The following is a 15,655-nucleotide window of genomic DNA, read 5'->3' as shown; positions in this document are numbered from 1 at the left end:
CCTGGCCTCAGGCCCTCCTGCACTCACATCGTAAAACCACCATCACAAAACCACCATCGCAAAACCACCATCGCGAAACCACCATCGCTAAACTACCATCACAAAACCACCATCACAAAACTACCATCGCAAAACCACCATCGCAAAACCACCATCACAAAACCACCATCACAGAACCAGCATCGCAAAACCACCATCACAAAACCACCATCACTAAACCACCATCACAGAACCAGCATCGCAAAACCACCATCGCCGGTGGCCTCCACCACTGCCCTCGTGGCCTGCACCACCCTCGTGGCCTGCACCACCCTCGTGGCCTGCACCACCCCTGTGGCCTGCACCACCCCTGTGGCCTGCACCACCCCTGTGGCCTGCACCACCCCTGTGGCCTGCACCACCCCTGTGGCCTGCACCACCCTCGTGGCCTGCACCACCCCTGTGGCCTGCACCACCCTCGTGGCCTGCACCACCCCTGTGGCCTGCACCACCCCTGTGGCCTGCACCTTGCACATGCCGTAGTCGGTGAGCTTGGCATGTCCGTCGGCGTCCAGCAGCACGTTGTCGAGCTTGAGGTCGCGGTAGACGACCCCGTGCTCGTGGAGGAAGTGCAGCGCCAGCGAGATCTCCGCCGCGTAGAACCTGCAGAGACGGAGAGAGAGCGAGACGGAGATTACACACACAACACACAGACACATATAACACCTTTGTTTCCCAGTGCCACATCGAAGCATGGTGCCACGGTGGCTAGGAGATGTTAACTACCTCGCCTGGTATACAGGAGGTCGTGGGTTTGATCCCGACCCTGATGCCTGCTCTATATTTTGAGTGTGCGTGTCTCTCTCCCCGTGGTCTCGTGGATTATTCTCCGGGTCCTCCGTTTTCTCCCTCCACAGTTTAGAATCAGCGTCACGCGTTCAGAGTATTTGGCTGCTATAAATGTCCACATGCCGATAAACCACTTCGTTGAGCTGTCATTTGTGGCCGGGACGCTTCTGAAAAAGAGCTGCATAGCTCAGTGGGGCCTTACCTGTTAAAATAAAATAAAAATAGTTTCGTTTAAACAGTGCCAGCGCGGGGCCATCTCAGCACGGGCGGGTTTTTCCACTGCCTGGTTTTGCCGTGCCGAGCCAGAACGGAACCGTGATCCGCTGCCGGCCTCACGGGAGCGTCCGAATGTGGGGGGGGCTCTTTGTGTCTCCGTGCGAGGCAGTCTCCGCTCACCGCGCGTGCTCCTCCGGCAGCTTGCGCTGGCGCTGCATGTGGAACATCAGGTCCCCTCCATTCACGTAGTCGATCACGAAAAACAGCCTGGAGCGCAACACCACCACCGCCACCACGAGCAACCGGCAACTCAACACCACAAGCAACCAGCAATTCGATACCACGGGCAATCAGCAACTTGACACCACGGGCAACCAGCAACTTGACACCATGGGCAACCAGCAACTTGACACCATGGGCAACCAGCAACTTGACACCATGGGCAACCAGCAACTTGACACCATGTGCAACCCGCAACTTGACACCATGGGCAACCAGCAACTTGACACCATGGGCAACCAGCAACTTGACACCATGGGCAACCAGCAACTTGACACCATGTGCAACCAGCAACTTGACACCATGGGCAACCAGCAACTTGACACCATGGGCAACCAGCAACTCGACGCCACGGGCAACCAGCAACCCGACACCACACGCATATGGCTTTGTGTCCATGTGTATGAGTGTATGTGGACGTGTGAGTGTATTTGCAAGAGTGTGCAGGAGGGAATGTGTGTGCAGGTGTGTATATGTGCGCGTACCAGTGATAGTGCAGGTGTGAATGAGTACATCGTAGGGAATGAGCGCAAGGAGGGAATGCGTACTTGGGAGGGAATGAGTGTGCGGGTGTGAATGTATGTAGGCGTGAGCATGTGGGGGTTATCGCGTGTATGAATGAGAGTGGGGGTGTGAGCGCGTGGGGGTGTGAGCGCGTGGGGGTGTGAGCGCGTGGGGGTGTGAGCGTGTATGAACGAGTGTGCGGGTGCGCCTGTCACCGGCTCTCTGTCTGGAAGCAGCAGTGCAGGCCCACCAGGAAGGGGTGGTTTGAGGCCTGCTCAAACACGTGCTTCTCCGTCTGCACCCAGTCGATGTCCTGTGCACACACACACGCACAAAGGCAAAGGTCCCCCGTATAGCCTTAACAGAGTGCTGTTTGCGAGTGGCACCCATGAAGGCCGATATTTACTACACACCGCAGTTGAGGCTGAGTCGACCTAGGGGAGGCCCAGGACCGGTTCAGATCATCGCCACCGGTGTTGTTGATCGTGAGCGGGAATCGAACTCGGGTGGCCGGACACCACGATGATGAGATGTTAACTATCTCGCCCGGTATGCAGGAGGATCGTGGGTTCGATCCCGACCCTGACGCATGTTGCTGTATATTTGAAGTTTGCGTGTCTCTCTCCCCGTGGTTGCGTGGATTTTTCTCCGGGTCCTCCGGTTTTTTCCTCCAAATGTATAATCAACATCACGCATTTAGAGTATTTGGCTGCGATACATTTCCACATGATAAGCCACTGAGCTATGATTTGTGACAGCCAGGTTGCTTCTGAAGAAGAGTTATGTACCTTAATGGGCCTTACCTCGTTACAAAAAAGTGTTCTTATCGTTCAAATTGTATCTTCGTAGCACAGCGCGCTAACCACTGCGCCACCGTTCCCCTGTCGCACAAGGGCACGCGCGCCGCCCGTGGCTCGTACCTCCTCGTCGTTGACGATGTCCTTCTTGACCACCTTCATGGCGTAGACGCTCTCCGTCGTGCGCAGTCGCACGAGCAGCACTTTGGCGTAGCTCCCACGGCCGATCACGCGGAGCAGCTCGAAGTCCTGGAGCCCCAGGGGAGCCTGGAGCCCCAGGGGAGCCTGGAGCTGACAAGGCGGGCGGGGTGGGGGGGGGGGGCACAAGTCGCGCGGTCCTCGGTCTCGCGCTCCTCTCAGTGTGGTCTGTGGCCTCACCAAGGGCAACCATCGCAAGGTGACCGGGTCGGTTTGGGGGGTCAGAGTGCAGAGCTGGCACCGCTGTCCCGCGGTGGCTAGGAGATGTTGACTACCTCGCCTGGTGTACAGGAGGTCGTGGGTTCGATCCCGACCCTGGCGCCTGCTGCTGCTGTATATTTGGAGTTTGCGTGTTTTTCACGCCGTGGTCGGGATCGATTTCTCTCCGGTTCTCCGGTTTTTCCCTCTACATTTAGAAGCATGCGTTTCAACCGCGTTTGGCCACTAAACATGTTGACGTGACGATGAGCCACTTCATTGAGGTATCATTTGTGGCCAGGTCGTTTCTGGAAAAGAGCGGCATCGCTCCGTGGGCCTTTACCCGGTAAAATACCCAAAAATATAGTTTTATGGGATACGTCTCGCGGTATTTGCGTTGTAAATTTACCTTCAAACCATCCACGCACTGCGATGCCTGGAAGGAAGAGAGGTTTGAGTCGACGGTTAATGTTTGACAGTGGTCTAGTTTCATAAATAATATCATCATCATTTCTATACCATCATCGACGAGCGCGTGGGGTCGACTGTGGTTGTCCTCTCGCCGGGTCCTGTTTCTGGATCTTCAGAGGGCTGACAAGGCCGCCCCCAGAGCCGAAGATTCTGCCGCGGTGCGGGGCAAAGGGCGGCGTGATGGAGGTGGGTGATAGTCGGGGTCTTCTTGGGGCGTTGTTGCTGCTGACGCTTTGCTTCTGCAGTTCGATATATTTATGGATATATCAGTTAATGTTTCAGAGTGTTCTAGCTTCAAAATGTTTTTAACACTTATATGGGACTACCGTTTGTAATGGAAAAAGAACGGATAATACACTGTAACATGATAACAACTGATAATAGATTCACGTAGAAGGGAAATAATACAATAATACAAACATAAAATAAAAAAAATTCTCACGACGTTTCGACTGCAGCACAAGCAATCGTCATCAGGTGTGAAATCCACAGCAAGAACATTTGAAACAAGTGACGGTTTGTCCTAACGTCAGCACCACAAACCGCCACTTGTTTAAAATGTTCTTGCTGTGGATTTCACACCTGATGATGATTGCTTGTGTTGCAGTCGAAACGTCGTGAGCATTTTTATTGTTTTATATTTGTATTATTTTATTATTTCCCTTCTACGTGACTTTACCGAAATAACCAAGAATATGAATCCCTGCAGTAACGAAAGCTTTAAATCGAAATGTAACTGTTAATAGCTTCAAAAAGTTAAAGAGTCTCAACTTGTTCGCCATCATTGTGAACACACGCGGCCTGGAATCTTCTCCAGGTGGTCTCCAGAGCCCGGAGGCGAGTGTCTTGTGGTGTTGTTGCAAATTCTCAGAACTGTTAACATTGCACTGGTAGGAACCTCCTGGTTACACCAGCCCACAGGGAATTTTGTGTCCGTCCGTCGTGCAGGGAGGGGCTTGGTGGGGAGGGAGGGGCTGGGTGGGGAGCGGAGGGTGGGGAGGGGCTGGTTGGGGAGGGTGGGGAGAGGCTGGGTGGGGAAGGTGGGGCTGAGTGGGGTGTGGGAGGGGTGGGGCTGGGTGGGGAGGGGCTGGTCACCCCGTGGTGCCCTTATAAAACTCAACGTTTAACCTACTCACGCCGGCTTGTGCCCGCCCTCACAGTTGGGCATATTTGCGGAATACACCACGCCGCCGTTGACCCTGGCCATTGACCGAGCAACCCGACGTTCCTACCAGCTCCCTCCGCAGCAGGATTGTGTTTGTTTATACCGCGGCGTCGTTCGTGCGCGTTGCACCCCGCAATCGACGAGAGCCCTCAGACACGAGCTGCAGAGCTGTCAACGAATGCCCAAGCTCCGTTGTCCTCTACATATTGAGATGTTTTTAGTGTTTATACCTGTAAAGTACGTTGCTACTTCATCATCATTAACCACGGCTGGATGATGATACCTTCCCAAGCCGCCACCACCACCACCTCTCACGACTCTGCGATGTAGTAGCCCACCTGGTTCAGCACCTGCATACGAGATGATTTTATCGTTCCATCTCTACGGTGGATGTCCTATCAAAGGACGCGCTCCACGGCTTTGGTTGCCACTCCGTGATCATTCTCGATCATCGGAAATCATCGCTTCGAGCCGTGACGCATCCTTCCCAAGACCCACTTAACGTTTCGCAAGAGCCGATGTGATGTCTCGAACGGGTGAGCTTTGGTCGAACAACTCCCATGACCATGGAAATGTTGTTGTTGTTGTTGTGTGTTAGTTTGTTGTCCTTCCCCCGCACCTCCGATTAGCACGGATGGCTACGTACGTTGCGAAACAAGTTCAACACGCATACATTGACAACAGGGTGTGAATGGTGAATTGTTTTTCAATTATGAGAGATCTAAGTTCATTTCCCCCGCGAGACTGCGACACGGACATTCAGAATGTGCCACAGCTGTAAGCAGTCCCTACCCGATCTTCTGTGTCAATCCGTTCGTAGCTGGGAGAGTCGAGATCTGAAATAACAAAGACAAAGATCCCCCATATAGCCTTAACAGACTGTAGGGGCAAGTGCTGTTAGCGAGCACCTATTAAGGCCAGAACAGCACACGAGGGTAGATGGCCAGAACCACGCCCGGTCGCCTTTGTCTCCCCGGTGGCGATGTTTTATGCACCTCATCAGGTACTCATTTGAGGCTGAGTCGACCTAGGCGAGGCCCAGGACCGGTTCAGATAATCGTCACTGATGTTGGACGTGAGCGGGAATCGAACTCTGATAGCCAGGTGCATAGCGTAGCGCACCAACTGCTACATTACTGCTCCCACACACGCACGTGCAACAACTCACACAAACACGCACACAAGTGTTCACACACGGGACACATGCAGAAGAGAAGAACACGCACACATGCACTGAACATGTGCGTGGAACGTACGGATGGAAGTTCCAGATTGAACTTGTGGGTAAAATGTGCGAACCCAACGTATGGGTGGAGCATTGAGGTGGAACACGTGGGTGGAACGCGCGGGTGGAACACGTGGGGAGAGGGGGTAGACCATTCGGGTGGAACACGCGAGAGAGGGGGTGGAACACGCGGGTGGAACACGTGGGGAGAGGAGGTGGAACTCGTGGGTGGAACACGGGGGGAGAGGGGGTGGAACGCGCGGGAGGAGCACGCGGACGGCACGTGGCCCAGGGCGAGGCTTGCTGGATGCGGCGAGGCGGACCGCGAGCCCTCTCACCGGGGCCCTGGTGGCGAGTGGGGGAGGCGGGGGGGCTCGCAGACTCCGGCGGGGACGGCATCGTGTGCGCATCCTGGCACACGCACGCAAAGACAAAGAGGCCCCGTATAGCCTGAACAGACTATTGGGGAAAGTGCCGTTAGCGATCACCCATTAATGTCCGCACGGCACACGAACGGGGGCGGGGGGCTAACACCACGCCCGGCCGCCTTTGTCTCCCCGAGCGGCGAAATTTACATACCGTGGAGACCTAAGACGGGTTCTGATTTCCACTCCCACTGTCATTATTGGTCATGAGCAGGAAAGGAACTCGCATCGCCGCGGTTCGTAGCGCAGCGTGCTAACCGCTGCGCCACCACTCCACCCCCCCCCTTACACACGCGCGTGCGTGCGCGTACCATAGGCGGGCTGCTGAGCCCTCGCACCGGCTGCTGAGCCCTCGCCGCTAGGCGCCGGCAGCCCGCGAGCCTCGCGCCTGCGAGCCTGGCGGGGCGGCCCCCATCGCTCCGCACCGGCACGGCGCGCACGCTGCGCAGAGAGACACAGGCAAAGGTCACCCGCACGGGCTCGGCAGGATCTCGGGGAAGGTGCTGTCAGCGAGTCAGCGAGTACCTATGCAGGCAGGCACGGTACAATGGAGGGGTGGATGGCCAGAGCCACGCTGCCCCCACACACGACAACACACACCACACACACGACACACACACACGACACACACACACGACACACACACGACACACACACCACACACACGACACACACACACGACACACACCACACACACACACAACACACACACACCACACACACGACACACACGACACACGACACACACACACGACACACACAACACACACACACCACACACACGACACACACACCACACACACGACACACACACACGACACACACACACGACACACACACCACACACACACCACACACGCGACACACACACACCACACACACCACACTCACACCACATACACACCACACACACACACGACACACACACACACCACACACACGACACACACACGACACACACACACGACACACACACCACACACACACGACACACGCAGATGATTGTCGGGGGTGTAGCTGAGAGGGTCCTTCCGAGTCTGAGAAGCACTTTTATTGCTGTGAACATCGCACCCCTCGTGGCTCTGACGTTGCTGGCGTTCTGATGCCGCCACCAGACGCTGATGGTGCCATCAGAACGCCAGGCGGAATGGCGAGGAACGTACGGGGAGTGTGGTGACGGGGTTATGGTGAGTGTGGTGAGTGTGACGAGGGGAGTGTGGTAAGTGTGGTGAGTGTGGTGAGTGTGACGAGGGGAGTGTGACGAGGGGAGTGTGGTGAGTGTGGTGAGTGTGACGAGGGGAGTGTGACGAGGGGAGTGTGGTGAGTGTGAAGAGGGGAGTGTGGTGAGTGTGGTGAGGGGAGTGTGGTGAGTTTGGTGGGTGTGGTGTTGACCGGTTAAAGCTCTTGACGTGGGCTGCGTGTCAGATCACGAGGTGGAGGCTCCTCCATATCCACCCTCTGCACGTGCTCATCCATTCTGGGGAGACAGGGGGTACACGTGCCGTCCACACGTCACACAGGGGTACACTTGCATGTATGCACCATAGGAGTATGAATGGACGGATCAATACGTCGAAATCATTGGTTAATATCGGTCAATAAGCTCGCATCGAATCGTATCGAGTTGTGAAGGTGGTGGGGTTTTTATATTCACGCGGCCGCTGAAGGCGCTATCATGAAATCAACACCGCGCAGCTCATTGCTGGATCGATTCGTGAGCCTTCAAATCTCACCCCGAGACCGCGGAGCAGAGAACCAGTGCAGATCCAGCTGCCGAGGGATAATGATGATGGTTGTGATGGTTATTGTGATGATGGTTGTAATGATGATTATTGTGATGATTTGATTATGGTTGTGATGATTATGGTGATGATGTTTGTGATGATTATTGGGATGATGATTGCGATGATTGTGATGATGGTTGTGATGATGGTTGTGATAATGGTTGTGATGAGGATTATTGTGATGGTGATTGCGATGTTGTGATGATGTTTGTGATGATTGTGATGCTTGTGATCATGGCGGGGATGATGGTGATGATTATTATTGCGTCTAACTTTATTGCTGTGATGATTGCGGCGTGCTTAATAATTAATGAATCTCAAAATTACCTCGATAATTGCTAAGATTATCATGATAACTGATAACGGGTGTGGTGTGTACATAAATCCCACACCACATACACTAAACAAACACCACATCACGCGCATTGCATCACACACTATACTATACATACCAAATACAAACCACACAGCACACGCACACACACTACACACTGTAATAGCACCACAAATCACACAAACGCTTCCTACACGAAATCCCGCCAGACATAGACCACATACCCACACCGCGTCAACTACATCACACCACACATGACGCACTCAAGCATGCATCACACATACACACACACAGACACACACACACACACCCTCACCCCAATTACACACTAAATCATCAACCACATACATATCAAGCACACATACACACGACAACATACGCCACGTAAACACCGCACAAAGACAAATTTCCCCTGTAAAGCCTTAACAGACTGTTGGGGCAAGTGCTGTTAGCGAGTAGCACCTATGGGTGGCCAGCACCACGCCCGGCCACCTTTGTCTCCCTCGTTGAGGTGTTTACAGATCGTACCAGGTACTCATTCAAGGCTGAGTCGACCTAGGGGAGGCAAAGGACCAGTTCAGACATTCGTCACTGATGTTGGCCGTGAGCGGGAATCCAACTCGGGTCGCCAGGTGCGTCTCGAAGCGCGCTACACACACATACTACTGACACGTCCTCGACCACACACACCACATCACATACACACACCACATACACACACACCACATCACATACACACATCACATACACACACCACATCACATACACACACCACATCACATGGTACACACACCACATCACATACACACATCACATCACATGATACACACACCACATACACACACACCACATCACATGGTACACACACCACATCACATGATACACACACCACATACTCACATGCCACATCACATGCTACACACACCACATACACACATACACACATACCACATCACATGCTACACACACCACATACACACACCCCACATCACATGCTAAACACACCACATCACTTGATACACACACCACATACACACACCGCATCAATCCACACCACATGACACCCACATGACATCACATCAAGGCATACACACCACCCACCACACTGCATATACACCACGTACACGGCATACACACATGACACACACACACCACCTCACACCACACCCTGCATCAATCTTCACACAAACACACAGCCCCCCACCTCCCCACATAGCGACCCCCCCCCCAATCCACCCGGCACCGCACACCCGTAGCAGTACTCACAATCTGCGCCATTCAAGCACACCACGACCACCACCACCACCACGACCATTACCACCACCACGCCCGGCCACCCCCTCTTCCTCCTCGCCTTCCCTCTAACCGTGCAGCAGCAGCAGCAGCAGGAGAGGGAGACCAAGCGCTTAATAGTGGGGGTGTCAGCGAAACGGGCCCCTCCAAATGCTCCGTCTAGAAATCCCCTCCAACCGACTAATCAACCAATTTCATTAATCAAACAGTTGGGAGACAACTGCAAGCGGTGTGGAATTGGAGTTGAGCCTCGAATAGAATTGGGGGCAGTCGATCAGTCTCCAACACCCCCCGCACCCCCCTGCTCCGCTATGTGAATGATGGACTCTTCCAGCACCACAGACAGTGGCGCATTCAGATCAGTCCATGCGAGCACACAGCTCTGCGTGTCGTACCTGGAGGTGTGAGGTTGCATCCATTAATCAATTAAAGTCCCTCATTGCGTCCGCGATGCACGAATTGAGTTGCGTGTGTAAGAAAACAAAATACGAACGTGGTTTATTTTGTTCGACGATTAGGAAATGCCGGAACGCAATCGTTGCATGATGGATGGGTTTCACGTGGTCACCTGCAGTCAGTAGTGGCCGCTACAATCATCACGATATAAGACACATGCAGTATATGTCATGGAATCGAATGCAGCACGACACTGTGTAGATTTACATAGCAATCTTAACGCCGCCTCCATACGCGTTATGTAAACAGGGACATTTACAGAGCGGGGGAAAACTGGGCCGGTCTTGAGCCTTGGCTTTAGCAGAGGCTGGGAGGGGAGGCAGCAGCGGGGGAAGTGAGTTCCAGACTACGAATGCAGCGGCAGGCAGGGCGCGACCATTCTCAATGTCCGTGAGGTGGTGGGGAAAGTGGTCACTCTAAACGGGTCGACTCCAGCAGACGTGCCCCGCTCGTCTCGCGAGCTCACAGTCCCAATGCCCTCCTCGCCTACTGGACACAGCCGCCCTCACCGCTGCTAGGCTACTAGCAATCTCACAGCTCACACAGTGTCAGGTCGCTCACACAATTCCCTGTCGTCGTCATCATCATCATGGTGACGTGATCCGTCCACTGCTAGACGAAGGCCTCCCCCGCATCATTGCTACGCCCCACGATCCCACGGTGCCACAATTTATCTCGCTTTGCGCGCCACCTCGTATTTAATCACTCCATCTCCACAGCGACCGTTCTCTCTGTGGGCACAAATCTCTCACAGCTGCTGCCATTCCGTGCCGGGTCGCGGTCATCTCTAGAGGTCTCCTGCCCGCTTTCCTTAGCAGTCAACACGATGTCTCTACATTGCATGTGTTCCCTTGTCCACGTGTTCCGCTTTCTGTGAACGTAATTTCTAACATGCACCTCTGCACTTGTAAATGCGTTTTTTTTATTATTATTGTTATTACTGTTATTACTACCGTTCATCGTTTGTTCCATTTGCATGTCGGTGTCGATGTCTCCAATCTGTATCTCAGCGGGTAATGTGCACCGTTGAGACATTTTCTTCACATAAATTAGGAGCAGCTCACAATTCAGCTGGGGTACACGTTCTTATACTCCAGAGTCACGTGCACCGATGAGACATCTTCTTCGCAAGTCAAATCGGTGTGTTGCTTTGCATGACCAAATTTGAATTTTGCAAAAGCATCCGAAGCCTGCTGTCCATCGCCTCTTCGTGGAATCGCTTTGAACTTGATCCGTCTTCCCCGAGCTAAACAATCACTTCCCTTTACAGCATGGGATCTCCTTTGCCAGTACCAAAATATACTAATAGGGGTTTTCCCCTTTTTTCTGGCAACAAAACTGACACCTTTTGCAAGGAATCATGCTTACATTAACCACAATACTTGCAGTCAAATGCAAACAAAAAACAATACTCTAATAATTTATGCATTGTCTTTGAAACTGATTGATTCCTTGCAAAAGGTGTCAGTTTTGTTGCCAGATAAAAGGGGGAAAACCCAATTAGTAATCACTTCCCTTGCCTGCTGTTTCCCCCCAACAATTCCTTTCGTTGAGATACCGTGCACACGACTTGTGTGTGTGGCTCAGTCATCATCATCATGGGCCCATTCCTGGTTGTGACAGCTACAGTCGCGTGTCTCGTGTGTGCCCTCATTTCTCATTCTTTTGCCGAAATCGTCTGACGTGGTGGCGCGTTCAATCCTCGTTTAGCATCTCCGTCTATTTTTATTGTATCCCCTTTCTCAACATGTATTTAATGATTGCGTAACATTCGTTTCGCTCCAAAAAGAAGAATTCGCCTCTTATCGCACGAATTAGGTTATGTATATAAATGCAGGACCATGTGTACGGCTCCCCTTCTGAAATTCACGAATCTCTTTTCGGTCGCCTTTCTAACGATCTCCAGCAGATGGCACCAACATGCCATGCCCCATTTAGGAAGTGAAAATAAAAATGCTCGTACTAAAAAATACTTGTTTGTATATTTTTTTGAAGACACACACTTATAGGTTGTTTTCCCTGCTCGTGCTATCGCCGTCATTTCTCGCAGGGCGATGCACCGGCCCACGGAATCGTTTATCGCGGCGCTAACGCTGAGAATGCATCCCTTCACGAAGTGATCTCTGCTCCACACACTGGAGCGGGCATCACTTCCGCACGCCTCCTGTCACCCAGAGGAAGTGTGCGTGGCATCACCTCGCCCGACCGCCACCCTGGTACCTTTGAAATGTCAGAGCGGCAATCTAGTCAACTTAAAGTTACGGTTATGGGTTTGTCTCCTGGTAGTGTCATCGGTGTCCCGGGCCGAAACCGTCAACGCAATGCACTTGAGAGTCTGCTTGAGGTTTCATTACCGGCCACTGCAGCCTGGATTCGAACCCAGCTACTCTTCGTTGGCAGCTCGGCGGCGTTCTGACCTCTGAGCCACACGGTCACATCTTGAGAGGGGGGGGGGGGCACGATTGACGTCTTGGCGACATTATGATTCACATCTCGCCCTGGCAGGCTGCCTGCCCTGGTGTGGTGATTATGAAAAGACTGACAAAAAGATACTCGTTAAAAAGTGAGTTCGAGCCACTGATCTCTTACAAATAATCTTGATAACAATCATCATCAGATATCCAGACGCTGGGATGACCCTGATATCAGCAGCCAGCCAAGTATTGATCAGAATCGCCGTCGAAACGACATTGGACCGATGCACTCCGATTCCAGCCGTTGAGTTTCGGCAAGACTTGAGATCCCGTGGGACCTGGTTGGCCTAGTGAGTAGCTAGTACTAATTAAACTGGGCTACACGATAACACACGGGCTTCACCTGGTAAGACACACACAGTTTCGTTTTATTGGCATCTTTATTTGTATATATATTAAGTGATTTGTGTACCATTCCTTTACTTTGCACTCCTATCGTGATTGTTTTTTAACAGAAATGTGTTTCTGGATGTAATCCACGAGGGGGCGGTCAGATCTCGTACGGGGAAACAATTTTGCATCGTTTCACGGGTCACTGAACTATTGGGACAGATTCAGATGATGAAAGCTGTGCACCATAAGCTCTCCGTTCAACTTGTAATGCGTCGAACAGTATTCGCTCGCTACTCTCGAAGAGAGATCGAGGAGAGGGCGACTCAGAGGCGCCAGGAGGAGCCGCAGCCACGCGGGAAGGCAGCAACCACGCGGTGAGATGACGCCAAATCCCCCCCCCTCCCCCAAGTTCTGCGATCCTCTCGATATATGAAGGCGTTATTTGAAACCGGAGCACCCTGAGAAAGCCAGCGCGTGTCGCCGGGGAGACACTCTGTCCACGCACAGATGGAAGCAGATGGAGCAGATGGAGATGAGTCCGTACTGGCGGTGTCCCGACTTCTCCTGGCAAGCCAGGGTTGTGGCACCTCCTCGAGTCTCAGGGGGAAGGGAGTTTCACAACATTCGCATGCTCCACTAACCCTGCCCTGCCTCAACAGTGCTGTGTTACAGGCGCGGCGAGTCATCGCATGCGCTTGTATTTGGAATGGCGTGGCTCAAGGTGCAGCCCTGCAATCGCTTGCTCATGCGGCTGCTGGCAGAGAGTTGAGAAAGGATAGAGCGCGAAGACGTTTCTTGAATTTGAGCAAGTTTATCGAGCGTAGAGGAAAATAGACGACGGTGAGATGGATTCCGAAAGGGGAGCAGTGCGAGGGAAGAAGCAGAAAGAGTTGTGACCTGCAGGGGGTGAGTTAGTGGGTGAGTGAGTGGGTGAGTGGGTGAGTGAGTAGGTGAATGGGCGAGTGAGTGGGTGAGTGAGTGGGTGAATGGGTCAGTGGGTGAGTGAGTGAGTGAGTGGGTGAGTGAATGGGTGAGTAAGTGGGTGAGTGAGTGGGTGAGTGAGTGGGTGAGTGGGTGGGTGAGTGAGTGAGTGAGTGAATGGATGAGTGGGTGAGTGAGTGCGTGGGTGAGTGGGCGAATGGATGACTGAGTGAGTGAGCGAATGGGTGACTGAGTGGGTGAGTCAGTGAGTGGGTGAGTGGGTGAGTGAGTGGGTGAGTGTGTGGGTGAGTGATGAGTGTGCTGTTGTGATCTGCAGTGCGGTGGTTGAACGCAGTGTGGATGAGACGAAACCGTCAATGTCTGATAAACCAAAGTCCTCAGCACGCAAAACAATAACCATGGTAGTAGTAGTCGTAGTCGCGATAGAAGAGTGATAAGAACATGACTGACCGCCGGCGAGCGAGGGACTGGAGTGAATCGATGACAGCTGATAGATCAATCTCCCTGATTGCTCTCCGTTGAATTCTATCGTGTACGATGGTGGAGTAATGACTGGGAACTTCCACCCTGAAACGTCGTGGTGGCGACATTCCAACATCTATCATCGTCATCAAGCCCTACCGAAGAGGGCGACACTCGTTAGAGAAGTTATCTGTCAGTGTGACGCCTTGAGTCACCGTGCCGTCGTGGTTTTCACGGTGTTCAGTATGCATGCGTGTATGTTGAACTTCTTTCGCACCGTACGTAGCCAACCGTGCTAGAAATTTTAAGCAGATTTTCGTTCAAAGACCTCGTCTCTTGCCCAACGGCGGGTGCTGTGATTTAGCAGAACAAAGCAAACTCGCGCTCCCAAGCTGCGAGTTTCCACAAATTAATAAGAAATCCATTGGGCCCACGCTGATATAGAAATTACCTCGACTGCGGAACGGTTGGAGTAAAATATAGCAACGTCGAGGCCAGAATGTGAGCGGTGCTCAGGCCAGGATGGATGCTGCTTGTGTTTAGCAGTCGGGGATATCTGGATCTCACGCCACAGCAGCGTTGTTGCAGCCAGCCGAGTGTGAAGTCTGCGAGAAATTAGCTGTCAGATGTAATTACTGAAAGCAATTGCTCATGATAATTGTTGTTGTGGTTGTACAGAGCAGGTTTGCCACGAATGGTAAACAATGTGCGCAATGATTTTGTATAAAAACTAAAATATTTTAGAGACGGCAGCGACGGGTGAGGCTGTCATCCGACGAGTGTGTTATTGGCCGCGGCTAATGCTGATGGAAAAACAAAAGCGTGATGTGATTTTTATAAGAAGAACTATTAAATTGAAACGACACAATGTTGCCACGTGAAAACAACACTGGGCATGCTAACAACAGGTTAAACACTCGCGTAATAGTTTTTTTTCCGAAATGCAGCATTTCGACTTTAATGGTCACATTTCTTTTAAGGAAATCGGCACTAATGAATTAATACAAGCTGAGTATTTTGGAAAGAGCCGTAAAAAGGCATTAAAGACCTTGCTTTGTATCTGAAAAAGGCAAGTCTTTATAGGCAACACGAGGCAGCCCAGAACAATGATTATATTTGCACTTAACCTTGAAGCCTGCTGCTTGCCAGAATGTATTCATTTATTAATTTTTCTAACCGCAGCAGCACAGATGCATTTTAACCCTTTACGCCTCGTAAAAACAACAGCACAAGTTGCTTGCAATTAGTGTTTGGGGAAATCGGCAAAGGGC

General features: G+C 52.3%; 1 protein-coding gene across 4 annotated transcripts in view; it reads right to left on the bottom strand.

Annotated features, from left to right (window-relative positions):
* Positions 1 to 9,823, bottom strand: part of LOC144942802 (protein kinase C iota type-like) — a 14,347-nt gene extending 4,524 nt beyond the window's left edge. Inside the window, exons 1-11 of one of the 4 annotated variants that reach the window (XM_078869748.1) lie at positions 9,691 to 9,823; positions 7,699 to 7,783; positions 6,618 to 6,747; positions 6,220 to 6,292; positions 5,449 to 5,492; positions 3,430 to 3,456; positions 2,748 to 2,915; positions 2,043 to 2,140; positions 1,225 to 1,311; positions 507 to 642; positions 1 to 17 (exon numbers count right to left, since the gene is read on the bottom strand). The exon at positions 1 to 17 is cut by the window's left edge and continues 71 nt beyond it. In XM_078869748.1, coding sequence (XP_078725874.1) covers positions 1 to 17; positions 507 to 642; positions 1,225 to 1,311; positions 2,043 to 2,140; positions 2,748 to 2,915; positions 3,430 to 3,456; positions 5,449 to 5,492; positions 6,220 to 6,292; positions 6,618 to 6,620 — 653 coding nt within the window. In that variant the 5' untranslated portion in view covers positions 6,621 to 6,747; positions 7,699 to 7,783; positions 9,691 to 9,823. The remainder of the gene's footprint in view (positions 18 to 506; positions 643 to 1,224; positions 1,312 to 2,042; positions 2,141 to 2,747; positions 2,916 to 3,429; positions 3,457 to 5,448; positions 5,493 to 6,219; positions 6,293 to 6,617; positions 6,748 to 7,698; positions 7,784 to 9,690) is intronic. The other 3 variants (XM_078869750.1, XM_078869751.1, XM_078869749.1) reach the window with 3 other exon arrangements.
* Between the last annotated feature and the right edge of the window lie 5,832 nt (positions 9,824 to 15,655).

This window comes from Lampetra fluviatilis, chromosome 28 (genome assembly GCF_964198595.1).
Source record: "Lampetra fluviatilis chromosome 28, kcLamFluv1.1, whole genome shotgun sequence".
Taxonomy (NCBI): Eukaryota; Metazoa; Chordata; class Hyperoartia; order Petromyzontiformes; family Petromyzontidae; genus Lampetra; species Lampetra fluviatilis.
The sequence above is the reverse complement of the archived record's forward strand: the minus strand, read 5'-3'. Positions and strand labels throughout refer to the sequence as shown.